At 42.5% G+C, this 21,384-nt stretch overlaps 1 protein-coding gene across 3 annotated transcripts in view; it reads right to left on the minus strand.

The window, feature by feature from the left end:
* CAPN15 (calpain 15) overlaps positions 1-21,384 on the minus strand; it is a 248,044-nt gene that overhangs the window by 13,753 nt on the left and 212,907 nt on the right. For all 3 annotated transcript variants that reach the window (XM_030211465.1, XM_030211463.1, XM_030211464.1), the window contains 4 exons: positions 14,895-15,020; positions 13,526-13,678; positions 4,044-4,205; positions 3,191-3,420 (listed from right to left, as the gene is read on the minus strand). In XM_030211465.1, coding sequence (XP_030067325.1) covers positions 3,191-3,420; positions 4,044-4,205; positions 13,526-13,678; positions 14,895-15,020 — 671 coding nt within the window. The remainder of the gene's footprint in view (positions 1-3,190; positions 3,421-4,043; positions 4,206-13,525; positions 13,679-14,894; positions 15,021-21,384) is intronic.

Raw genomic sequence — 21,384 nt, forward strand, 5'->3', positions numbered from 1 at the left:
AATATCATCCCCATATGGGTCCACAACACTGCTGGTCAGTGTGTGTCAATGACATACATCCCCACAGTCCACCTTTAAACTTCATGGGGGGGGGGTGCATTTCCAAATGCATTCTCTTTTGACTATTGAAAAATGCCTTGTCCTTCAAGCATATGGCTCTTCCCATACCCTCCACCCCATCTACTTTGCCCTTTCGGTCCTGAGCCTGGGTAGAGAGGCAGAGTAACAGGAAAAATCCCCCAGAAAGACACTGGAATAGAGCATGTTGGCATGCGCACACTAACTTTAGGCATGAGCACTTGTGCCATGTCAAAGGCTGGTGTAAATGGTGCACATAAATGATAGTATTCTATAACTTACTTGTGTATTTGCTAGACATGTCCTTGATCCTCCCATGTGCACGTCCCCTTTATAGTTGCACGGTATAACACTTAGGTGCTAACTCTATAGAATAGTGTCTAAGTGCAGTTACGTGCGTAACTACAAATTAGTACCAATTAATGCCTCTTAAAGACTATTATTGGTATATAATGACCAACTGGTGCCTTAATTTAACAATTAAGTTAGGTGCACAACTGGCACTATTCTATTATTATTTATTACACTTGTATCCCACATTTTCCCACCTATTTGCAGGCTCAATGTGGCTCACAAAGACCTGTTATGGCATCGCCATTCCAGGGTAAATAAATACAATTGGTGTTACAACGAGATCAAGGAGGACAAAAAAGAGTTAAGCAAACAGTTATAGAAAGAAGACATTCAGAATAAGGGTGGAGTGGTGATGTGCTATAGTTAAGCTATGGATTATCGTGGTAGGCCTTGTTGAAGAGATAGGTTTTCAGAGATTTGCGAAAGTTGGTTATTTCGTTAATTGTTTTCAAGTTAGTTGGTAGTGCATTCCACAGCTGTGTGCTCATGTAGGAGAAGCTGGTCGAATGTGTTAGTCTGTATTTGAATCCTTTACAGCTGGGGAAGTGTAGATTAAGAAATGTGCGGGCAGATCTTTTAGCATTTCTGGGTGGCAGGTCCACGAGGTCTAGCATGTAGGTCGGGGCATCTCCATAGATGATTTTATGAACTATCATGCAGATCTTGAATGCGGTATGTTCTTTAAGGGGGAGCCAGTGTAGTTTCTCTCTTAGGGGTTTTGCACTTTCATATTTTGTTTTTCCAAATATGAGTCTGGCTGCGGTATTCTGGGCTGTTTGAAGTTTCTTGATGGTCTGTTCTTTGCAGCCAGCGTAGAGTGCATTGCAATAGTCCAGGTGGCTTAGTACCATTGATTGTACCAGATTACGAAAAATGGCCCTTGGGAAGAACGGTTTTACTCTTTTGAGTTTCCACATGGAGTGGAACATCTTCTTAGTTGTATTCTTCACATGGTTTTCGAGTGTGAGATTTCGGTCAATGGTAACTCCAAGAATTTTCAGAGTGTTTGAGACGGGAAGGGAAAAGTTTGGGGTGGTTATGGTGGTGAATTTACTTGGGTTATGTTGCACGCCCAAATTTGCACACTAGTCGGAAATTTGGACACCCAACTTTATATAATCTGGAGGGTTATGAGGGCGTACACATGGGCGGGCTGCCAAGGAATGCACACAAATTATAAAAGACTTTCAGTTGCGCATGTCACACTTCAGCACTGACCTGTCTTAAGTGGGTGCGCCTATGTTTCAGCACGCCAACATGACTTTGCATAACTATTTGGTGCACCCTGAAGCCATTATAGAATTAACACTAAGCACGCCTCATAGTGGAGTCTACATCTTGGCCCCAAGTTATAGAATTGCCCCTATGTGCACATTTTTACACCTGCTGTTTGGTCAGAAGAATGTTTCAGGTAAAATTCAAAAGTATATGTGCAAGTAACATCCTACCCCAACCTCACCCTTGCAAATGCCTCCTCAAACTGTGGAGAACGTTATATGCACAGAGGCTAAATAGCTCTGCCAATGTGCCTCAATGTTGATTTGCAGCTTCCCAATACTTAGAGCCCCAATCTGTCGCTACATTGCTCCGCAACACTCCTTGCTCAATTTCGGCTGGTCAGGTTGGTCTGATCGTAGATTATATGAACCTACAATTCTGCTTTGCTCAGACAGTTCAAAGCTATAATTTTTTGCACATTGTAGGGAAAAACAAGAAGAGCTAAAGTTGCAGAAACAGCCAGGTGGCCACCGTAATTCCAGTACACAATTCTGCTAGTATTCCTAATCCTGACCTGCTGACCCAGTACTGAGTCCCACATACAACTTTGCCAATGCACCTCAATCCTGACTTGCCGCCCTCATAATATAAAGATTAGCAGAATGCACACTGTGTGAAGGGAAGAGAAGGAACACCATCATTATCGCAAACTGAGAGTGGTTATCGCCCTGTGAAACACATACAACTTTATTATAGCTCAGTACTGATGCCACATTACACAGAAAGAACATTAGAATTCACTAACCATTCAAATTAGTTTACAGCGATGAGTTCAGAGGTCAACATGAGAGGGGAGGGGAGGTGGAGAGATGTGCCAGGGCTGGCATTCAGTATGCTGGGGCCCAGAGCAAAACATTAGGAAGGGGTCCCCAAAGGCAAACAATAGGCTGTCTCCTTCAGTTTCATGTAGGCTTGGGGCTCCCTTTATCCTGGGGGGGGGGCTATGGCAATTGCCCTGTTTGCACCCCCATAACACCAGCCCTGGGATGGGGAGAAAGGGGTTTGGAGAGAGCCAACAAGTGCTGAAAAACAGGAAGCATGGAGAGAAGCTCATGTAAACTAGACACTTTCCACCTCAAGATAGCTTGCTCTTTAATTTATTGCCCATAAGTCCTCTCCAGACCTGCCAGGTTAATTAGAGACTATAGGGTACTCTTCCAAAGAAATATTTCTCAAAATATAGCCACATATGAAGATAAAAATGTTGGTCCAATAAACAAATTCTAGCTGTATATTAATTTTCATATACACATATACTTCTGGTATGGTACACGAGCTCTTTGCACTCAACCATGAGAATATGCCAGCAGTTAGGACAGAGCCTCAGTGGGTTTCAATCACGCTGCAACACTCCTAACACCAGAGGACTCGGGATTTGAACCTGCAACCTGTGAGCTAAAGGAACAGCTCACCTGGCTGGGCCAGCAGGAGATCCTTCTTTTGTTCCCTCTATCATGCCACCCTGTTACAGGTGCCTTACCCTGGGCCACAGAGGTGCCTGGCATGGATATATGCCAGTGGTTGAAGGCACAGCACACTACTGCATACTCGCCCGGCTCCAGCATCACGTCACAGCCCACAAACTTCTTCACCGCCCGTTTACTGTGTGCCATCAGCCGGCCCAGGGTCAGCTTGTTGCCACTGTTAAAGGAGGCGCGAAACACCATGATGCAGAGGTCCAACAAATGACTGTCAACTGTGTCTGAGCGCCTGAGAGGGAAGAGGACAAAAGTCAGGAAGAAAAAAGATGAATTAATAGAGAGCGCAATATCAGTTTATTTTCATAATGAATAAAATAAAGTTCTTAGCTGAACTTGCTATTGCAGAACTGAGTCCCAATTGACTATCAGTGCATCTTAATCATGACCTGCATCTCCTCCTGGCATTCCAGTACTGAGCCCCAAAATAGTTCTGTGCATGTACCTCACTCCTGCCCTGCAGCAGCTGTACTATTCTGGCACCGAGACTTCCCCAGAACTCAGTCAATCCATCTCACTCCTGACCTGCAAAAACCTTGGTCTCCATCCCTCTGCTGTACTACTCTTGGGCCCCTCCTAAATGGACACTGTAAATCATGTTAAATTTTCAGGCACACAGACATACAGCTATTTAATCTCATTTCACTGATTTGAACCCAATCCTTTAATGAGATAAATGCTAGCTTGCTAATCCACTGTGCAACAGTAGCTCCTACTCCCTCCCCCCCCCCCTCGCCACACACACACACACACACACACACATTCATTTCTATACTTCCTGCACATGACGTTATAAAAAAAAAAGAAACTTTTAGGCAGCAAGTGCAACAACGAGGCATCCTATAAAGATTGTACCTGCTGCCCTCCTGAAACAGAGCAAACTCCAAGGCTGTACGTTCCACTACAGTCAGCGATGTTACGGTCATGGGACTGCTGGCTTTATTGGGGAATGTGCCCTGTACCCGCACCTCGTGCCAATCTGAATGAATTTTGCAAATGTCCACAGAGTCAAAATACCTGGAGGAAGAGAAAGAAAAGTAGGGAGGTCACAGAAATAATAACAAATCATTAGGCTTTTTACTGGTGAAGTTACTCCCGAATGCTCATGTTGGTTTTAATCATGTGTACTAAAATAAACAAATTTGTTGTTATAAGCTCCATGGAGCGGGGACCATCTCTTATGGGTATTTGTACAGTGTTGTGCACATCTAGTACCGCTTTTGAAATAAGTAGTGTGGGAGTGGGGGATGATATACACGTACACACACGCACACACAAAACCATGTGATGCGTGTGGGTTTTAGGAGAGGGTCAAAGCTGCAAAATACAGCATTTACTTTTTGGCCAAAATATTTCTTTACTAAACAGTGCTATGTAAAATAAATTAATCAGAAGCTAGATCGTCCACCAGGACAATTACTGAAGAAAATCATTTCAGTTAACTAAGGTACTACAGTAGGCCACATATATGAATTAGTTTAATTTACTCAGCAAATTGGTATACCGCCTTTTGGCTGGAAGGTGCACCAAGTCAGTTTATAATAATTCAGTAACTAGAGTAGAACATGAAGAGATTAAGCAGGTCCCCATCTCTCCTCCTCCCCCTCCCTAGGACAAACCAGTCCTAATTACCAAAGGGGCTTTAATAGGCTGTTGGGAGCTGTGTCCTTTGAGTGTTGATAGCACAGATCTAGGAGTCCTACGTGCTTTCTATTCCTGTGATGAAGAGCTAGAAAAAGGCAGAAGCTGATGGGTCTCTCCTTGCTGTAAGAAATACGGCAAGACAGGTGCCCTCCCTCTGCTTTAGTGGCAAGCCTTAAGAGTGCTTTTACAGACTAGCACAACTAGGTGGCACTAGACAGGAGCAGATTAGATAGGCAGGGCATATTTATTCAATAAAGAGAAAAAACTGCTCTTTGAATAAGACCTGCAATGAACTTAAAACAGATATAGGATGGAAAACAGTGTTGTACAAGTTACATTATATAAAAGCAAGGAGGTACAATTACCATTTGATCTATTTTGAGTCTAGTTGAAAAATATGACCGTTACTTCAAATTTCCAGGTTCAGTCAACTTTATAACATAACAAATGTTGACTCCACTCACCCTTGTAGAATTTTCAGACTCTCCTATGGTCTGCAGGTTCATTTTAAAAGGAAACTCCCCCTGGAATTCCCCTTTGAAAAAAATGTTGTACCCCTGTCCCTGTAGGACACTGGTACTCACACAGTCTGCTAGTACGCGTGGAATTGAAAATAAAACTACCCACATATACTCTAGTGGGATAACCCAGTTCTAGGTGCTTCCTCTTTTCCCCCACAGGAAAAAAGTATGCATGCATTTCCAAGCAGAGACTCCCTTCAAAACTGCCCCTATTTGGACCAGCTCAGGACCCTGCTATTCTAATGTCATTTTTTCACACCAAAAATTGAAAAAACATATGCACACATACTGGACACATGGTGGTGGTGGTGGGGGGGGGGCGGGGTAATTCTATCAGGAGCCGCCTGGATTTAGGCGGCAAGAAAGAGAATAAATTTCAGTAGTCATGTCACGTATACTGACACATACGTGTGTAAATGACCGTTTTCCAGTTACGTGCTATTCTGTAAGTACATGCCAATGTGTCACAGTGTGAACTGTGAAGGAGAGTATTCACATGGGCAGAGTTTGGGCAGGGCATACATTTATGCAAATATATTATAAATTCCTGTAATGCAGTGCTTCTCAACCCAGTCCTTGAGGCACATCTAGTCCCATCAGGCTTTCAGGATATCCATAATGAATATGCATGAGACAGATTTACGTACCAACATAGTAGATAACGATGACGGCAGAAAAAGACCTGCATGGTCCATCCAGTCTGCCCATCAAGATAAACTCATATGTGCTACTTTTTGTGTATACCTTACCTTGATTTGTACCTGTCCTTTTCAGGGCACAGACCGTACAAGTCTGCCCAGCACTATCCCCGCCTCCCGCCACCAGCTCTGCCACCCAATCTCGGCTAAGCTCCTTAGGATCCATTCCTTCTGAACAGGATTCCTTTATGTTTATCCCATGTGTGCTTGAATTCTGTTACCGTTTTCATTTCCACCACCTCCCGTGGGAGGGCATTCCAAGCATCCACTACTCTCTCCGTGAAAAAATACTTCCTGACATTTTTCTTGAGTCTGCCCCTCTTCAATCTCATTTCATGTCCTCTCATTCTACCAAGGAGGCAATGCATGTAAATCTCTCATATGCATATTCATTATAGATATCCTGAAAGCCTGATGGGACTAGGTGTGCCTTAAGGACTGGATTGAGAAGCACTGCTATAATACAATCTAGGCAACACCTCCCACCCACAGCGTGTTACCTCGATAAGTGCAAGAATCCAGAGGATCATTAGCACCTGCATAGCAGAGATTTAATACTTCCAATTCAACAGGGAACTAGGACGCATCAAAGAGGCCATGGAAAGAGACTCAGATAGGGACAACCCTGCTTCTTTTTCTCCTCTTCACTGGCAAACTAACAGCACACAACCCGGTATGCGCATATAAGAGAAACACAAAGTGCTAACAAGAAAAAAAAATTCAAAATGGGGCAATGGCCATAGAACGGTGAAAACAAAAAAAGGCAGGAGATTTGTGGATAACAGCAAAGGAAAGAAGGAATAATACAGCAAAAGACCAGGTAAAGTAATATTTAGAAGAACTGAGGTATAATTGCTACTGTAAGTACAATTAACATGTGAACCGGGAAGGCAAGTTATATTTTAAATAACTAAACCCCCTCTTCTGGAATTATTGGTTTCTGCTATACGATACTGCTGAGCTGTTGGTTTCCCCTCTAAGTTCCAAGTCGCAGCTCTACAATCTATGTAAAATTGTAAAAAAAAAAAAAAAAAAATGTTTGGGGGTAATCTCCTGCAGTATTAGGAAAAGCTATCAAGTACTACATGCCTGGGATGTGTCCTACATCAGATAATCACCGGAACAAAATGCAGTATTGTTGGAGCAAAAAATGTAAACTAATACCAGACAAAATAGCTCCAACATGAAATCATTTGTACTAAATTGGTATAACAGAGAAAAGCCCTCAGAAACCGCTGGTAAAATACCAACGGTTTTATGCGTGGTTATATATTACTCGAATTATAACTCATGCAGCGTTTCTATCACTGGGCGAAAAACTCTGTGAACTTCGGGCTCAATTTTTTAAGCCTCAAACAACAAAAAAGTATTCACTGAATACTTTTTTGTTGTTAGAGGCTTAAAAAATTCAGCCCGAGGTTCACAGAGTTTTTCGCCCAGTGATAGAAACGCTGCGTGAGTTATAATTCGAGTAATATATAACCACGCATAAAACCATTGGTATTTTACCAGCGGTTTCTGAGGGCTTTTCTCTGTTATACCAATTTAGTACAAATGATTTCATGTTGGAGCTATTTTGTCTGGTATATGTGTCCTACATCCCCCAATATCCAATTGTGTCTTTTCTTTTAAATAAATGATGAAAAGTACAAAGATCTGTTCTTTAATTTTATAGGGTAGGGTTCCTACATAGCTCCATGCTCAAAGGGAGAGACTGAGCCAATCCTGCTTTCAATCTTATTAAATGCTCTTGGACTTAGAATTAAGTACATGTCCCTACAAAACCAGGTCTGACAATGTATCCCTGCAGACATGGAGCTATATGGTAACTCTGGCCATACATGTTGAGCCCGACATTCTAAGGGTTTATGCTTTTGGCTTTGAGAGTTAAGCTCCTAAACTGACCTCCTTGAAAATGTACTGGGGTCGGATGTACAACTTTATATTCAAAAGTCCACTAAACTCATAAATTTAGGAGATATGAAAAGTGGATGGCAACAAGAGTGGAGTTAGGGTGGGGGGAAAAGTTAGGAGCTTAGCACTGGCTCATAAATTAGACAGAAATCTAAGGAGGTGTTTTACTAAGGCACGCTAAACGCTAGTGCGCCTTTGTAAAAGACCCCCTAAGCAAATGAATAGCAGGTCTAAATATATCTGCATAACTGTTAAGCTTCTAAATTAAATGAATGTTTAACTGAAAACTCATTACTCCTAAGTCTGACTGAAAAAAAAGGAACTCAGCCTTTTCTGACTATCCGGCCTGTTATGCTTATACATGACAACTATGAATATTGAACGAGTATGCTGCCTATAAGCCCCTGAGATTTCACTTGCAACCACTTCTAGCCAGGTAGTCTGTCAGTGTTAAATGGGCCATGAAGGGAGAGGCAAGATGACAGCAAAGGATAAATAATAAAAATAATCATAAAAACAGAAGATGAGGCAGAAAGAAAAAAGAAAAATGAAAGGAGGAGAAAAGTACAGTGAAAAAAAGAATTAAAACATTCCTTCCTGGGTAGAGGAAAATGTAAAGCTCTTAGTTTAAGGAAATTTCAGCTCTATTAATGTGGCGTACAGATTTGCCAGTCTAAATAACCCAGCCTGCAATCTCCAAACCCTTCTCTAATATCCCTCTTACTGCAGCCTTGGGAGCTGTTCCTAACCACTCACTGGCCAGACACAGATCTAATCAGCATCATTATTCTACAGGTGGTGGATGTGCAGTTAAAATAAACTGAAGCCATGAAACTCAAGCAGAGTTGGAGCACAAAGAGCTCCCCTGAGCATCAGCATGGGGTTATTACACCGGAGGAGAGAACGGCAGTAAAAGAGAGCTGGGGTACCCTCTATAGCACGCCTGGACAACAGCCAGGAAGGATGCAGCAAAAAATAAATACCAATCCAAGCAAATGACAAGTCAACATGGGATAGTGGATTCCTAATATCTGCTCGACATAACAGATATCAGTGAAATTCTGGGTTTGCCTTGATTTGTGCCTGTGTATAATGAATTGTGAATCACAGCCAACAGAACATGCAGATGGTGTAGGGATATTACCACTTCAGCTGCAGCCAAATCAGATTCAGACTAGCACACATACTATGAGTTGGGAATGATCTGATGCAGCCCCCTTCAAAAATACCCCACTCCTGTACCTTTTCCAAAGTGTCCCCTCCACTCTACTCAAAACACTCTACTGACAGTTATACTGTGAGCTCCTGAATCCTCTGGTAGATTCAAGGCTGGAAGGGAAACCTCCCCTAAGCCTAAAAATGATCTAAATATGGCAGTAACTAGTGAGGTAATTAAATTTGCTGACAACACAAAGTTATCCAAAGTTGTTAAATTGCAAGAGGACCTTACGAGACTTGGCATCCAAATGGCAGATGATGTTTAATGTGAGCAAGTGCAAAGTGATGCATGTAGGAAAGAGGAACCTGAACTATAGTTACGTGATGCAAGGTTCCACATTAGGAGTCACCGACCAGGAAAGGGTCGTTGACATGTTGAAAACTTCTGCTCATTGTGTGGCGGCAGCAAATTGAATGTTAGGTATTTGGAAAAAAATTGAAAGCAAAAATAAGAATGTTATAATGCCTTTATATCGCGCCAAGGTGCGACCTCACCTCAAATACTGTGTGCAATTCTGATCATCATATCTCAAAAAAGATATAGTTGAATTAGAAAAGGTACAGAGAAGGGTGACGAAAATGATAAAGGGGATTAGATGACTTCTCTGTGAGGAAAGGCTAAAGTGACTAGGGCTCTTCAGCTTCGAGAAAATACGGCTGGGGGGAGATATGATAGAGGTCTATAAAATGTGGAGTGGAACAGGTCAACGTGAATCACTTGTTTACTTGTTCCAAAAATACTAGACTAGGGGGCACGCAATGAAGCTAGAAAGTACTAAATTTACAATAAATCATAGAAAATATTTCTTCACGCAATGTGTAATTAAACTCTGGAATTCGTTGCCAAAGAATGTGGTAAAAACAGTTAGCTTAGCGGGGTTTAAAAAAGGTTTGGATAGCTTCCTAAAAGAAAAGTCCATAAGCCATTATTAAGATGGGGAAAATCCACTGCTTATTTCTAGGATAACTAAGGAAATAGTTCAGGCCGTCACTCTGTCACATATGTTAAAATAACAAACAAAATACACAGAGTGTATAGATGCCAATGCGATAGTCTTAAATACTGTTAGACTAAAGTGAAGGAGAGTCTCATATATAATTTTTTTAGTAATATTCTTTTCACTCAATAGGTGAATATATTACATATGTTCATGTCATAATCATTGACTCCGCCTCCACCATCCCTTTTATAATGGCAAAAGACAACTTGCTCTGCTTATTCTATATTGAATGTCTGTAGATGTGTATTTATCAAACACACTGCACTTATCTTAGGCAAATTGGTGCCCTCTTAAAACCCCGACAGGTTCCCGTTTCGTATAGACTTTGTCAAGGGGGAGTGGCTACAATTCTGTCGAAGAGAAGGAAAAGACAACAAAAAAAAACAGACGTCAAGTCTCTTATGTTTATATCTTAACCTATTGTTAAACTTCTCTAGATATAAACATAAGAGACTTGACGTCTGTTTTTTTTGTTGTCTTTTCCTTCTCTTCGACAGAATTGTAGCCACTCCCCCTTGACAAAGTCTATACGAAACGGGAACCTGTCGGGGTTTTAAGAGGGCACCAATTTGCCTAAGATAAGTGCAGTGTGTTTGTTTGATAAATACACATCTACAGACATTCAATATAGAATAAGCAGAGCAAGTTGTCTTTTGCCATTATAAAAGGGATGGTGGAGGCGGAGTCAATGATTATGACATGAACATATGTAATATATTCACCTATTGAGTGAAAAGAATATTACTAAAAAAATTATATATGAGACTCTCCTTCACTTTAGTCTAACAGTATTTAAGACTATCGCATTGGCATCTATACACTCTGTGTATTTTGTTTGTTATTTCTAGGATAAGCAGCATAAAATGTATTGTACTGTTTTGGGATCTTGCCAGGTACTTGTAACCTGGATTGGCCACTGTTGGAAACAGGATGCTGTGCTTGATGGACCTTTGGTCTGTCCCAGTATGGCAACACTTATGTACTTATGAACCCTAACCTTTCACAATTTAAACAATTAAATGTCTGGGGGAGCCATAGAAAAAAATGTAGAAAATGCCAGCTAACCTACATTGATCATCTCTCCCACATCAGGCCGATAGCTAATCTTCTCAAAACATACATTAAGGTGGGTCTCATTGGCAGTGAAATGAAGTGAGCCATAGGATCGTGACCCTACCTCTATTTTGCCTAGCACAGCTTCAGCCACTAGAAGCCTTGGGAGGTGGAACCAGAGATTGCTTTGTTTTGGCCCCTCCAAACAGAAAAGTGTTCTAGTGCCCCATCTGGTGCTACTTACTGCTGCTGACCGCAGCTGATCTTTGGTAGTAATTCCCCTCCTCACCATACACCCAACCTTCTCCTTCTTTATAACGGCTTTCAGCATTTCCCCTGGAATTGTGGTGTATAGATGGATTTTATATACCCCTCGAATCTGGGTAGTATTTGTGCTCTTTCAAGTCCTGCCTGTAAATATTGTTGACATTATAGCTATAGTGGTCATGCAACACTTCACACTTTCTTTTCAGTACTTTTGGATAATTATCAACTGATTTTGCTGTCATTTTGACATGATTTACCCTGCTTATGGATTACACAAACCACACTGTGCCTGAGGTTGGGGTCTATTATTCCTTTTGGCTTATTTTCTCCCAGCCTTTCCATCATAAGTAGTGAGGCAAAATGCTTGTCTGTATCTCCCTTAATTCACAAAGCATCTGTATTACATTATAGTGCACTAGTAAAAAAGGCCCGTTTCTGACACAAATGAAACGGGCGCTAGCAAGGTTTTCCTCGGAATGTGTATGTTTGAAAGAGTGTATGTGAGAGTGACTGTGTGTGAGAGAGAGAGTGAGTCTGGGTGGGTGAGTGTGTCTGTGAGAGAGAGAGAGTGTGTGTGTGAGAATGAGAGTGTGTGCAAGTGTGTATGTGAGAGACAGTGTGAGAGAGAGTGTGTTTCACACAGATACAGTGTGTGCGAGAGAGAGAGAGTGTGTGAGACACAGACTCTCTGTGAGACTGAGTGTTTGAGACCAAGAGAGTGTGTGAGTGACTGTGTGACACATAGAGAGTGAATGTGATACAGTGTGAGACATAGAGTGTGTGAGAGACAGTGTGAGAGAGAAAGACTGACTGTGAGAGAGAGTGTGTGTGAGAGAGAGAGTGTGTGACAGAGATATCTCCCCCCCCCCCTCTCTGGTGTCAGGCCCCCCCCCTCCCTCTGGTGTCAGGCCCCCCCTCTGGTGTCTGAGCGTTACTGTGCAGGACGCTGAGCTCTGGCTGTGCTTCAAGGAACTGACCAATCCTATTTAACAGAATGCACCTCCAACATTCTGAAGCCGAGAAACCTCGTGTGGTTGGTCACTTCTGCTTGTGACGAACCCGGACATACGTGATGTCAATTCAGGAGATGGATACAGAGCGCAGGAATGCCTCAGCCATGCAGTCAGCTTCAGAATGTTGGAGGTGCGTTTTATTATATAGGATGAGGAAGAAGGTGATTTAAATAGATCTTTGAACTGGGCTCCACCACATAAAGACTGTTCCTCATCCCCCCTCCCCCAAAGACAAACACACACACAACAGCAACATACTTATTCTGAAACACCCATGGTAATAAATGAGAATGTTTTCTGTAGGATGGAACAGTTTAGTGAGCTTCGTGAAATAAGACAGTTTGGGGTTGAAGTTCTTTGGGTGGGGCACATTATGACCATAATCATAGCATTCTGCTGTGCCCGCACATTGGGCGCTGCTATATGTCCTTCTCATCCTATTCTGTATTGCCACACTGTTCCGTTTTGATTGTTTCACAGATTATCAACTTCTCCCTTGCTTTAATTCTTGACGTTCATCCCTGAGCAAGTGTATAGCACTCAAATGCGATCATCAAAGATTAGCTTGACAGAATTAATGAATCAGAGCAAAGACAGGAACTGTCAAACTGGGATGGACCTAAGATCCATACTGCATGGGATCAGCTTTCAGACAGTGGCAAGGAGTGAAGGCAAAGGCATGTGTAACGTAAAATCACCAAAACGCCTACAGAATTGTGAGAAAAAAAACCTCCAGTGCGGTAAAAGTGGAGGAGCAGCCTCATGATTAGAGCAGTGGGCTGAGAACCAGAGGAGCCCAGTTCAAATCCCACTGCAGCTCCTTCTGACCTTGGAAAGTCGCTTAACGTGTCTCAGGTACAAACTCAGATTGTCAGTCCTCCAGGGACAGAAAAATACCTACTGTACCTGAATGTACACCACTTAGATAGCTTTTGGGCTTGCAGGCGTAAGAAATTACAAAGAAACAAATAAGACAGAGAACAGGAAAAAGGTACCAAGTTGTCTTACTTGATGAAATCATTATATTCCATCCAGAAGACCCCTTCACTGCTTCCATGTGGCATCAACTCATGCCGCAAAGGCGCTGGCCAGAGGGACCACTCATCAGACCAACTGCCGTTCCAGGAGAAGCGGCCCCAAGGATTCCGCAATCGTAACAACCTGCAGAAGAAATATACATAGTGCAAGAGGAAGTGTTAATATGAGGATATCTCTTCTGAACACAAGGTTTCACTATAAATAGAAGCACTTTGTACTATGGTCACATAGTTGAGAAATCTTTGACAGAAAACCACAGTAACTTTCTTTACAAAAACTAGCACTGACCATAAAGATAGTTTCAATACTGCAAACAGCTGTCCAATAAATCAACAAAGCAACTGACATTTAACTAATGCAAAACATCCAAAGCTTTTAGTCACTACTGAGCTTAGCTTGGAGATCTGCATTGGTTGCCAGTCTGTGCATGTATTGAAGGTGGCATGTCTAGTGTATAAAATTATATGCAACTGCTGTCCTTATGCTCATGTTCAATTATTTACTTTTCCTGTGCTTCGGTCCGCACCTCATTTTGGATCTTTATTAAGTCTGGGTTTCCCTACTTTTAAGGAGTTTATATTAAATGCTTACATGAAAGTTCTTTTAATTATCAATTAAGTAAAATCTGGAATTTGATTCCAGTTCAAATTCGGAGTTTACTCAATTATTTGCAATTCCGGAAAGCTTTAAAGACCTATCTTTTTAGTAAATATCTTGAATTTGTCTAGTAAGTGTTTTACAGTAATTTGTTTTGTAACCCGCTTTGATTCCATGTTGATATCAGCGAGATATAAATGCTGGGAACAGAAAAGAATAGAATGTCCTGTTCAGGTGGAGCTTCATCATATTTTTAAACAAGTTACTAAAAATCTTTCTAAACATTATACATACGAAGGGTTCAGTAAATTGCCTACTGAGATTCTCTCTTCTCTGCACTATCCCCCTTGTTCTTGTTGCTTAAATAAAAAATAACATTTTAATCATTCTGTACTCAGTATCTCTCTGCACTGCTTCTCATTTTCCTCTTACCAAATTGACGTAATGCATCTTTGCTCCTTCTCATCTCATCAGGATGCCTCTGGAATATTGTCATCAGACATCTGGCCCTGCCTATAAGGCTCAGGCACTCTATCTCCTGAGAATAGTAGCACAGGATGTAACTTCCTTTGTGCTGTCTCCTACGCCCTTCACAGCCTTAACTTCTATGTTGTCTATTTGAACACCGTTCACATGTTAACATGAAATCTATCCCCAAGGGACGCAGGCATAACATCTCTTTCACAGGTTTTATTTATCCAAGCATAAGTACTTCCAGCCTCCTCCAGGCCCGGCTTCTTACCTGTACCCCTGCACGTCCCGTACGTCCAGTATGGAGTATGCATGTCGTGGCCGGAGCCCCATGCTCTCGTATGCAGTATCATCTACCTTCATGTTTCCCCCTCCACAGGAAGCTCCCATGAGGAATCTGGAATTAGAGGACAAACCCCCAAAAGCACAATAAATATTAGTTCTCTCTTGACAGTGAGAAGATGAAATGAGCTATGAACTCACTGCTCTATAGGATGCCATTAGCATCCCAGCTCCGTGGAGAGAGGGAAAAATTAGTTAAAATGACTGTTCTCTATGCAGAATGCCATCTCGAGGAATGAACTAGCACGCATAAGGGCAATTCTATAACTAGGCGCTCATGGCAACACGCTCTTTTGCGTGTGTAAGCGCCCTAAGCGCTAGTCTATAAGTGTTATAGCGTGGAACTGCAAGGGGGCGTACACATGGGCGGAATAGGAGCCAACTTTTCAAAATGACTGGGGATGCTACACCCAATGGAAACTACCCTTCCCTGGACACAGTCAAAGTTTTGCTCAATATTGGGGGTGCTCAAGCAGCCACAGAGCTGGCTCCTATGATGGGCGGTGCTCCAAGTTACACGCGTAACTTACAGAATTCTTATGCTACACATGCTCTTGCTGCATTTAGGAATCCGAAGTTATGCCAGGTCTAAGCCTGGTGTTAACTATGCATGCCTAAATGTAAGGCTTGCTGATATTGGGCGACGCCAGTATTCTTCTATAATGATGTCTTGGCATCCAGACGCCATTCTAGAATAGACACTCATAGCAATGCATCGGTGTGCCCAAAAGGAGGGGCCCCGCTTATAGAACTGCCATCAATCTGTATTTTAAATACAGTGGTGGAAATAAGTATTTGATCCCTTGCTGATTTTGTAAGTTTGCCCACTGACAAAGACATGAGCAGCCCATAATTGAAGGGTAGGTTATTGGTAACAGTGAGAGATAGCACATCACAAATTAAATCCGGAAAATCACATTGTGGAAAGTATATGAATTTATTTGCATTCTGCAGAGGGAAATAAGTATTTAATCCCTCTGGCAAACAAGACCTAATACTTGGTGGCAAAACCCTTGTTGGCAAGCACAGCGGTCAGACGTCTTCTGTAGTTGATGATGAGGTTTGCACACATGTCAGGAGGAATTTTGGTCCACTCCTCTTTGCAGATCATCTCTAAATCATTAAGAGTTCTGGGCTGTCGCTTGGCAACTCGCAGCTTCAGCTCCCTCCATAAGTTTTCAATGGGATTAAGGTCTGGTGACTGGCTAGGCCACTCCATGACCCTAATGTGCTTCTTCCTGAGCCACTCCTTTGTTGCCTTGGCTGTATGTTTTGGGTCATTGTCGTGCTGGAAGACCCAGCCACGACCCATTTTTAAGGCCCTGGCGGAGGGAAGGAGGTTGTCACTCAGAATTGTACGGTACATGGCCCCATCCATTCTCCCATTGATGCGGTGAAGTAGTCCTGTGCCCTTAGCAGAGAAACACCCCCAAAACATAACATTTCCACCTCCATGCTTGACAGTGGGGACGGTGTTCTTTGGGTCATAGGCAGCATTTCTCTTCCTCCAAACACGGCGAGTTGAGTTCATGCCAAAGAGCTCAATTTTTGTCTCATCTGACCACAGCACCTTCTCCCAATCACTCTCGGCATCATCCAGGTGTTCACTGGCAAACTTCAGACGGGCCGTCACATGTGCCTTCCGGAGCAGGGGGACCTTGCGGGCACTGCAGGATTGCAATCCGTTATGTCGTAATGTGTTACCAATGGTTTTCGTGGTGACAGTGGTCCCAGCTGCCTTGAGATCATTGACAAGTTCCCCCCTTGTAGTTGTAGGCTGATTTCTAACCTTCCTCATGATCAAGGATACCCCACGAGGTGAGATTTTGCGTGGAGCCCCAGATCTTTGTCGATTGACAGTCATTTTGTACTTCTTCCATTTTCTTACTATGGCACCAACAGTTGTCTCCTTCTCGCCCAGCGTCTTACTGATGGTTTTGTAGCCCATTCCAGCCTTGTGCAGGTGTATGATCTTGTCCCTGACATCCTTAGACAGCTCCTTGCTCTTGGCCATTTTGTAGAGGTTAGAGTCTGACTGATTCACTGAGTCTGTGGACAGGTGTCTTTCATACAGGTGACCATTGCCGACAGCTGTCTGTCATGCAGGTAACGAGTTGATTTGGAGCATCTACCTGGTCTGTAGGGGCCAGATCTCTTACTGGTTGGTGGGGGATCAAATACTTATTTCCCTCTGCAGAATGCAAATAAATTCATATACTTTCCACAATGTGATTTTCCGGATTTAATTTGTGATGTGCTATCTCTCACTGTTACCAATAACCTACCCTTCAATTATGGGCTGCTCATGTCTTTGTCAGTGGGCAAACTTACAAAATCAGCAAGGGATCAAATACTTATTTCCACCACTGTAGACAGTTAGCAAGCCTCGTTCTCAACCCAGTCCTTGGGACACCCTCAGCCAGTCAGGTTTTCAGGATATCTACAATAAATATGCACCAGAGATTTGCATGCACTAACTGCAATTCTATGCAAATCCATCTCATGCATATTCATTGAGGGTATCCTGAAAACCTGACTGGTGACTGTGTCCGGAGGACTGGGCTGAGGACCCCTGATCCAGTGTATTTCTGGATACTTAAGTCCATGCTCTCCCACATCACTGCCGCAGACTTATATCACAAACCTATTCCATCTCTAAATTCTTAAGGAAAAAAAAAGCAGTCAGTCATGTAACTGATAGCAGCAGTTTGGAGTTTCTTTGTTTTCAGTTTATACACAAGACTGATTAGAGCAGGGGGTGCTCAATGTCGGTTCTCGAGGTCTGCAACCAGTCAAGTTTTCAGGATTTCCACAATAAATATGCATGAGATCTATTTGCATACAATGGAGGCAGTACATGCAAAAAGAGATCTCATGCATATTCATTGGAGAAATCCTGAAAACCCAAGGCTTGGGAGTAGACTGACATTGAGCGTCCCTGGATTAGGGGCTGTGCATTTTGGGTGGCAGCGGTGGTATTACTTCCTCTCTAATGAAATGCAGTTCTTTGGGAACTTTTAAAACAATCTTATGGCAAACTGGAAGGGCATCATAGGTCTCAAGTGTGGGTATGCAAGCCACCAGCCCCCAGTCCAGGCAATCTCTAGCAAGAGTGGCACCCTCCCATGCTTCAGAGCGTAAGCAGAGGAAGGGCACAAGTATTAAACACAATTTGAAAAAAAAAAAAAGCCCAGCTGACTTTTACACATTACAATTAAAACCATGTTTTTTCTGTTATGCTAATACTACAAGTACAAAGAATGTTAGCAAAATTTGCTTTTTTTTTTAATACAAACTTTAAACCTTTTTTTTCTTACGTACTGAGCTATTTCTGACCATAACTCTGTCAACTATGGGACACTCTGCTCCAGAACAGTAGAACAGCTATGAAACGGAAGGATCAGCTGATGAACACGCCTGTGTTCATCATGAAATATCCAGCCAGAATGAAGCAAAAATGATGATAGGCCTAGGGCAAGCTCCCATACCTACTCCAGAATTCTAACTGATACCTCAGCCATGATTTCAGATGATAAACAAACTCATTGTGAACTTTTCTTAACATATTCTACTTTTGCTATTTTTGTCTTCTAATATTCCACCCGTCTTCATATGCCTTTGCTCTTCACTGAGCTAGCATGAATGACTTCTCTAATTATGTTTATATTTTTATGCTTATTGATTTATATCCCGCCTTATATCAAAGGTGAGTAACAATGCAACATCCATAATACTTAATACTTACTCTTCTTCCATTTCTTTGAGTCATCATTCATGGCTGCTTGCCTTGCTCTTTTCTCTCTTTCTAGGGACTCATGCAGAGCTTCTCTCCTAATTCCTTTCTAGGTAGCTATCACTGACAGGTGGTCTCCTCTATTTGTCCCCAGTTCTGATATAATAATTTCTGCTTTCTGAAATTCTAAAACTAGATCTCAGATAAAATAAGCAATTGTAGAGACAACATCATGCCCACTGGCCACTCTGTCATAAAATGGACAAGATCAGGTCCTTAACCGAATGAGGCCAACCAGCCAACGTGAAGCCTCTGGTCAGCAGAAGTGCCTTGTCCATACCAGGGTAGATTTCATTAGGCTGATGCTCTTCAGAGCAAAGTCTTAATGATAGTTTACTGATCCAACAAGAAATTCAAAGGAAACTTTCTTCTGCATGATCAAACTTTGAAACAGTTTTGAATCAGGTATTAGCCCAGCAGTAAGATGTTCTTTTTGAAACAGTTTTGAATCAGGTATTAGCCCAGCAGTAAGATGTTCTTAGGAAGTCATTCAGGGTAAAATTTTGATACTGTGCAACATGTAAAAAAGTATATGTAGAGTTTTCTTTCTGTACACTTGAACTGATCTTCAAGGCAAAAAGGGAAACTAAATATACATTTACTCCTGTTTTGGGATTAATTTACTCGCAGACAGCTGAATTTTTAAAACATATGCATAATAAATGAAAACCTCTGGATGCCTCTATGCAGTCCCAAGTTAGCTTATAGGGAAAGGGGATGGGATTAGATATACCACCTTTTTGTGGTTACAATCAAAGCAGTTTACATATTATATACAGGTACTTATTTCATACCTGGGACATACTGGTGGGTACTTATAGAATAGCACGTAACTGGAAAATGGTCATTCAAACACGTATGTGTCAGTATATTTGCATACATGATATGAATACCGGCATTTACGCTGTTTCTTGCCGCCTAAATCCAGTCAGATCCTTATAGAATTTCTTCCCCAAGCCCCCCCCCCCATGTGTCCAACATATAAGTGTATATGTTTTCCAACTTTTGGGGTGAAAAATGAATTAGAACAGCAGGGTCCTGAGCTGGGGCAATGAAGGGTTTAGTGACTTGCCCAGAGTCACAAGGAGCTGCAGTGGGAATCAAACCCGGCTCGCCAAATTTTCAGCCTACTGTACGAACAGGCAGTATATACAGTGGTGGAAATAAGTATTTGATCCCTTGCTGATTTTGTAAGTTTGCCCACTGACAAAGACATGAGCAGCCCATAATTGAAGGGTAGGTTATTGGTAACAGTGAGAGATAGCACATCACAAATTAAATCCGGAAAATCACATTGTGGAAAGTATATGAATTTATTTGCATTCTGCAGAGGGAAATAAGTATTTGATCCCCCACCAACCAGTAAGAGATCTGGCCCCTACAGACCAGGTAGATGCTCCAAATCAACTCGTTACCTGCATGACAGACAGCTGTCGGCAATGGTCACCTGTATGAAAGACACCTGTCCACAGACTCAGTGAATCAGTCAGACTCTAACCTCTACAAAATGGCCAAGAGCAAGGAGCTGTCTAAGGATGTCAGGGACAAGATCATACACCTGCACAAGGCTGGAATGGGCTACAAAACCATCAGTAAGACGCTGGGCGAGAAGGAGACAACTGTTGGTGCCATAGTAAGAAAATGGAAGAAGTACAAAATGACTGTCAATCGACAAAGATCTGGGGCTCCACGCAAAATCTCACCTCGTGGGGTATCCTTGATCATGAGGAAGGTTAGAAATCAGCCTACAACTACAAGGGGGGAACTTGTCAATGATCTCAAGGCAGCTGGGACCACTGTCACCACGAAAACCATTGGTAACACATTACGACATAACGGATTGCAATCCTGCAGTGCCCGCAAGGTCCCCCTGCTCCGGAAGGCACATGTGACGGCCCGTCTGAAGTTTGCCAGTGAACACCTGGATGATGCCGAGAGTGATTGGGAGAAGGTGCTGTGGTCAGATGAGACAAAAATTGAGCTCTTTGGCATGAACTCAACTCGCCGTGTTTGGAGGAAGAGAAATGCTGCCTATGACCCAAAGAACACCGTCCCCACTGTCAAGCATGGAGGTGGAAATGTTATGTTTTGGGGGTGTTTCTCTGCTAAGGGCACAGGACTACTTCACCGCATCAATGGGAGAATGGATGGGGCCATGTACCGTACAATTCTGAGTGACAACCTCCTTCCCTCCGCCAGGGCCTTAAAAATGGGTCGTGGCTGGGTCTTCCAGCACGACAATGACCCAAAACATACAGCCAAGGCAACAAAGGAGTGGCTCAGGAAGAAGCACATTAGGGTCATGGAGTGGCCTAGCCAGTCACCAGACCTTAATCCCATTGAAAACTTATGGAGGGAGCTGAAGCTGCGAGTTGCCAAGCGACAGCCTAGAACTCTTAATGATTTAGAGATGATCTGCAAAGAGGAGTGGACCAAAATTCCTCCTGACATGTGTGCAAACCTCATCATCAACTACAGAAGACGTCTGACCGCTGTGCTTGCCAACAAGGGTTTTGCCACCAAGTATTAGGTCTTGTTTGCCAGAGGGATTAAATACTTATTTCCCTCTGCAGAATGCAAATAAATTCATATACTTTCCACAATGTGATTTTCCGGATTTAATTTG

This window comes from Microcaecilia unicolor, chromosome 8 (genome assembly GCF_901765095.1).
Source record: "Microcaecilia unicolor chromosome 8, aMicUni1.1, whole genome shotgun sequence".
Taxonomy (NCBI): domain Eukaryota; kingdom Metazoa; phylum Chordata; class Amphibia; order Gymnophiona; family Siphonopidae; genus Microcaecilia; species Microcaecilia unicolor.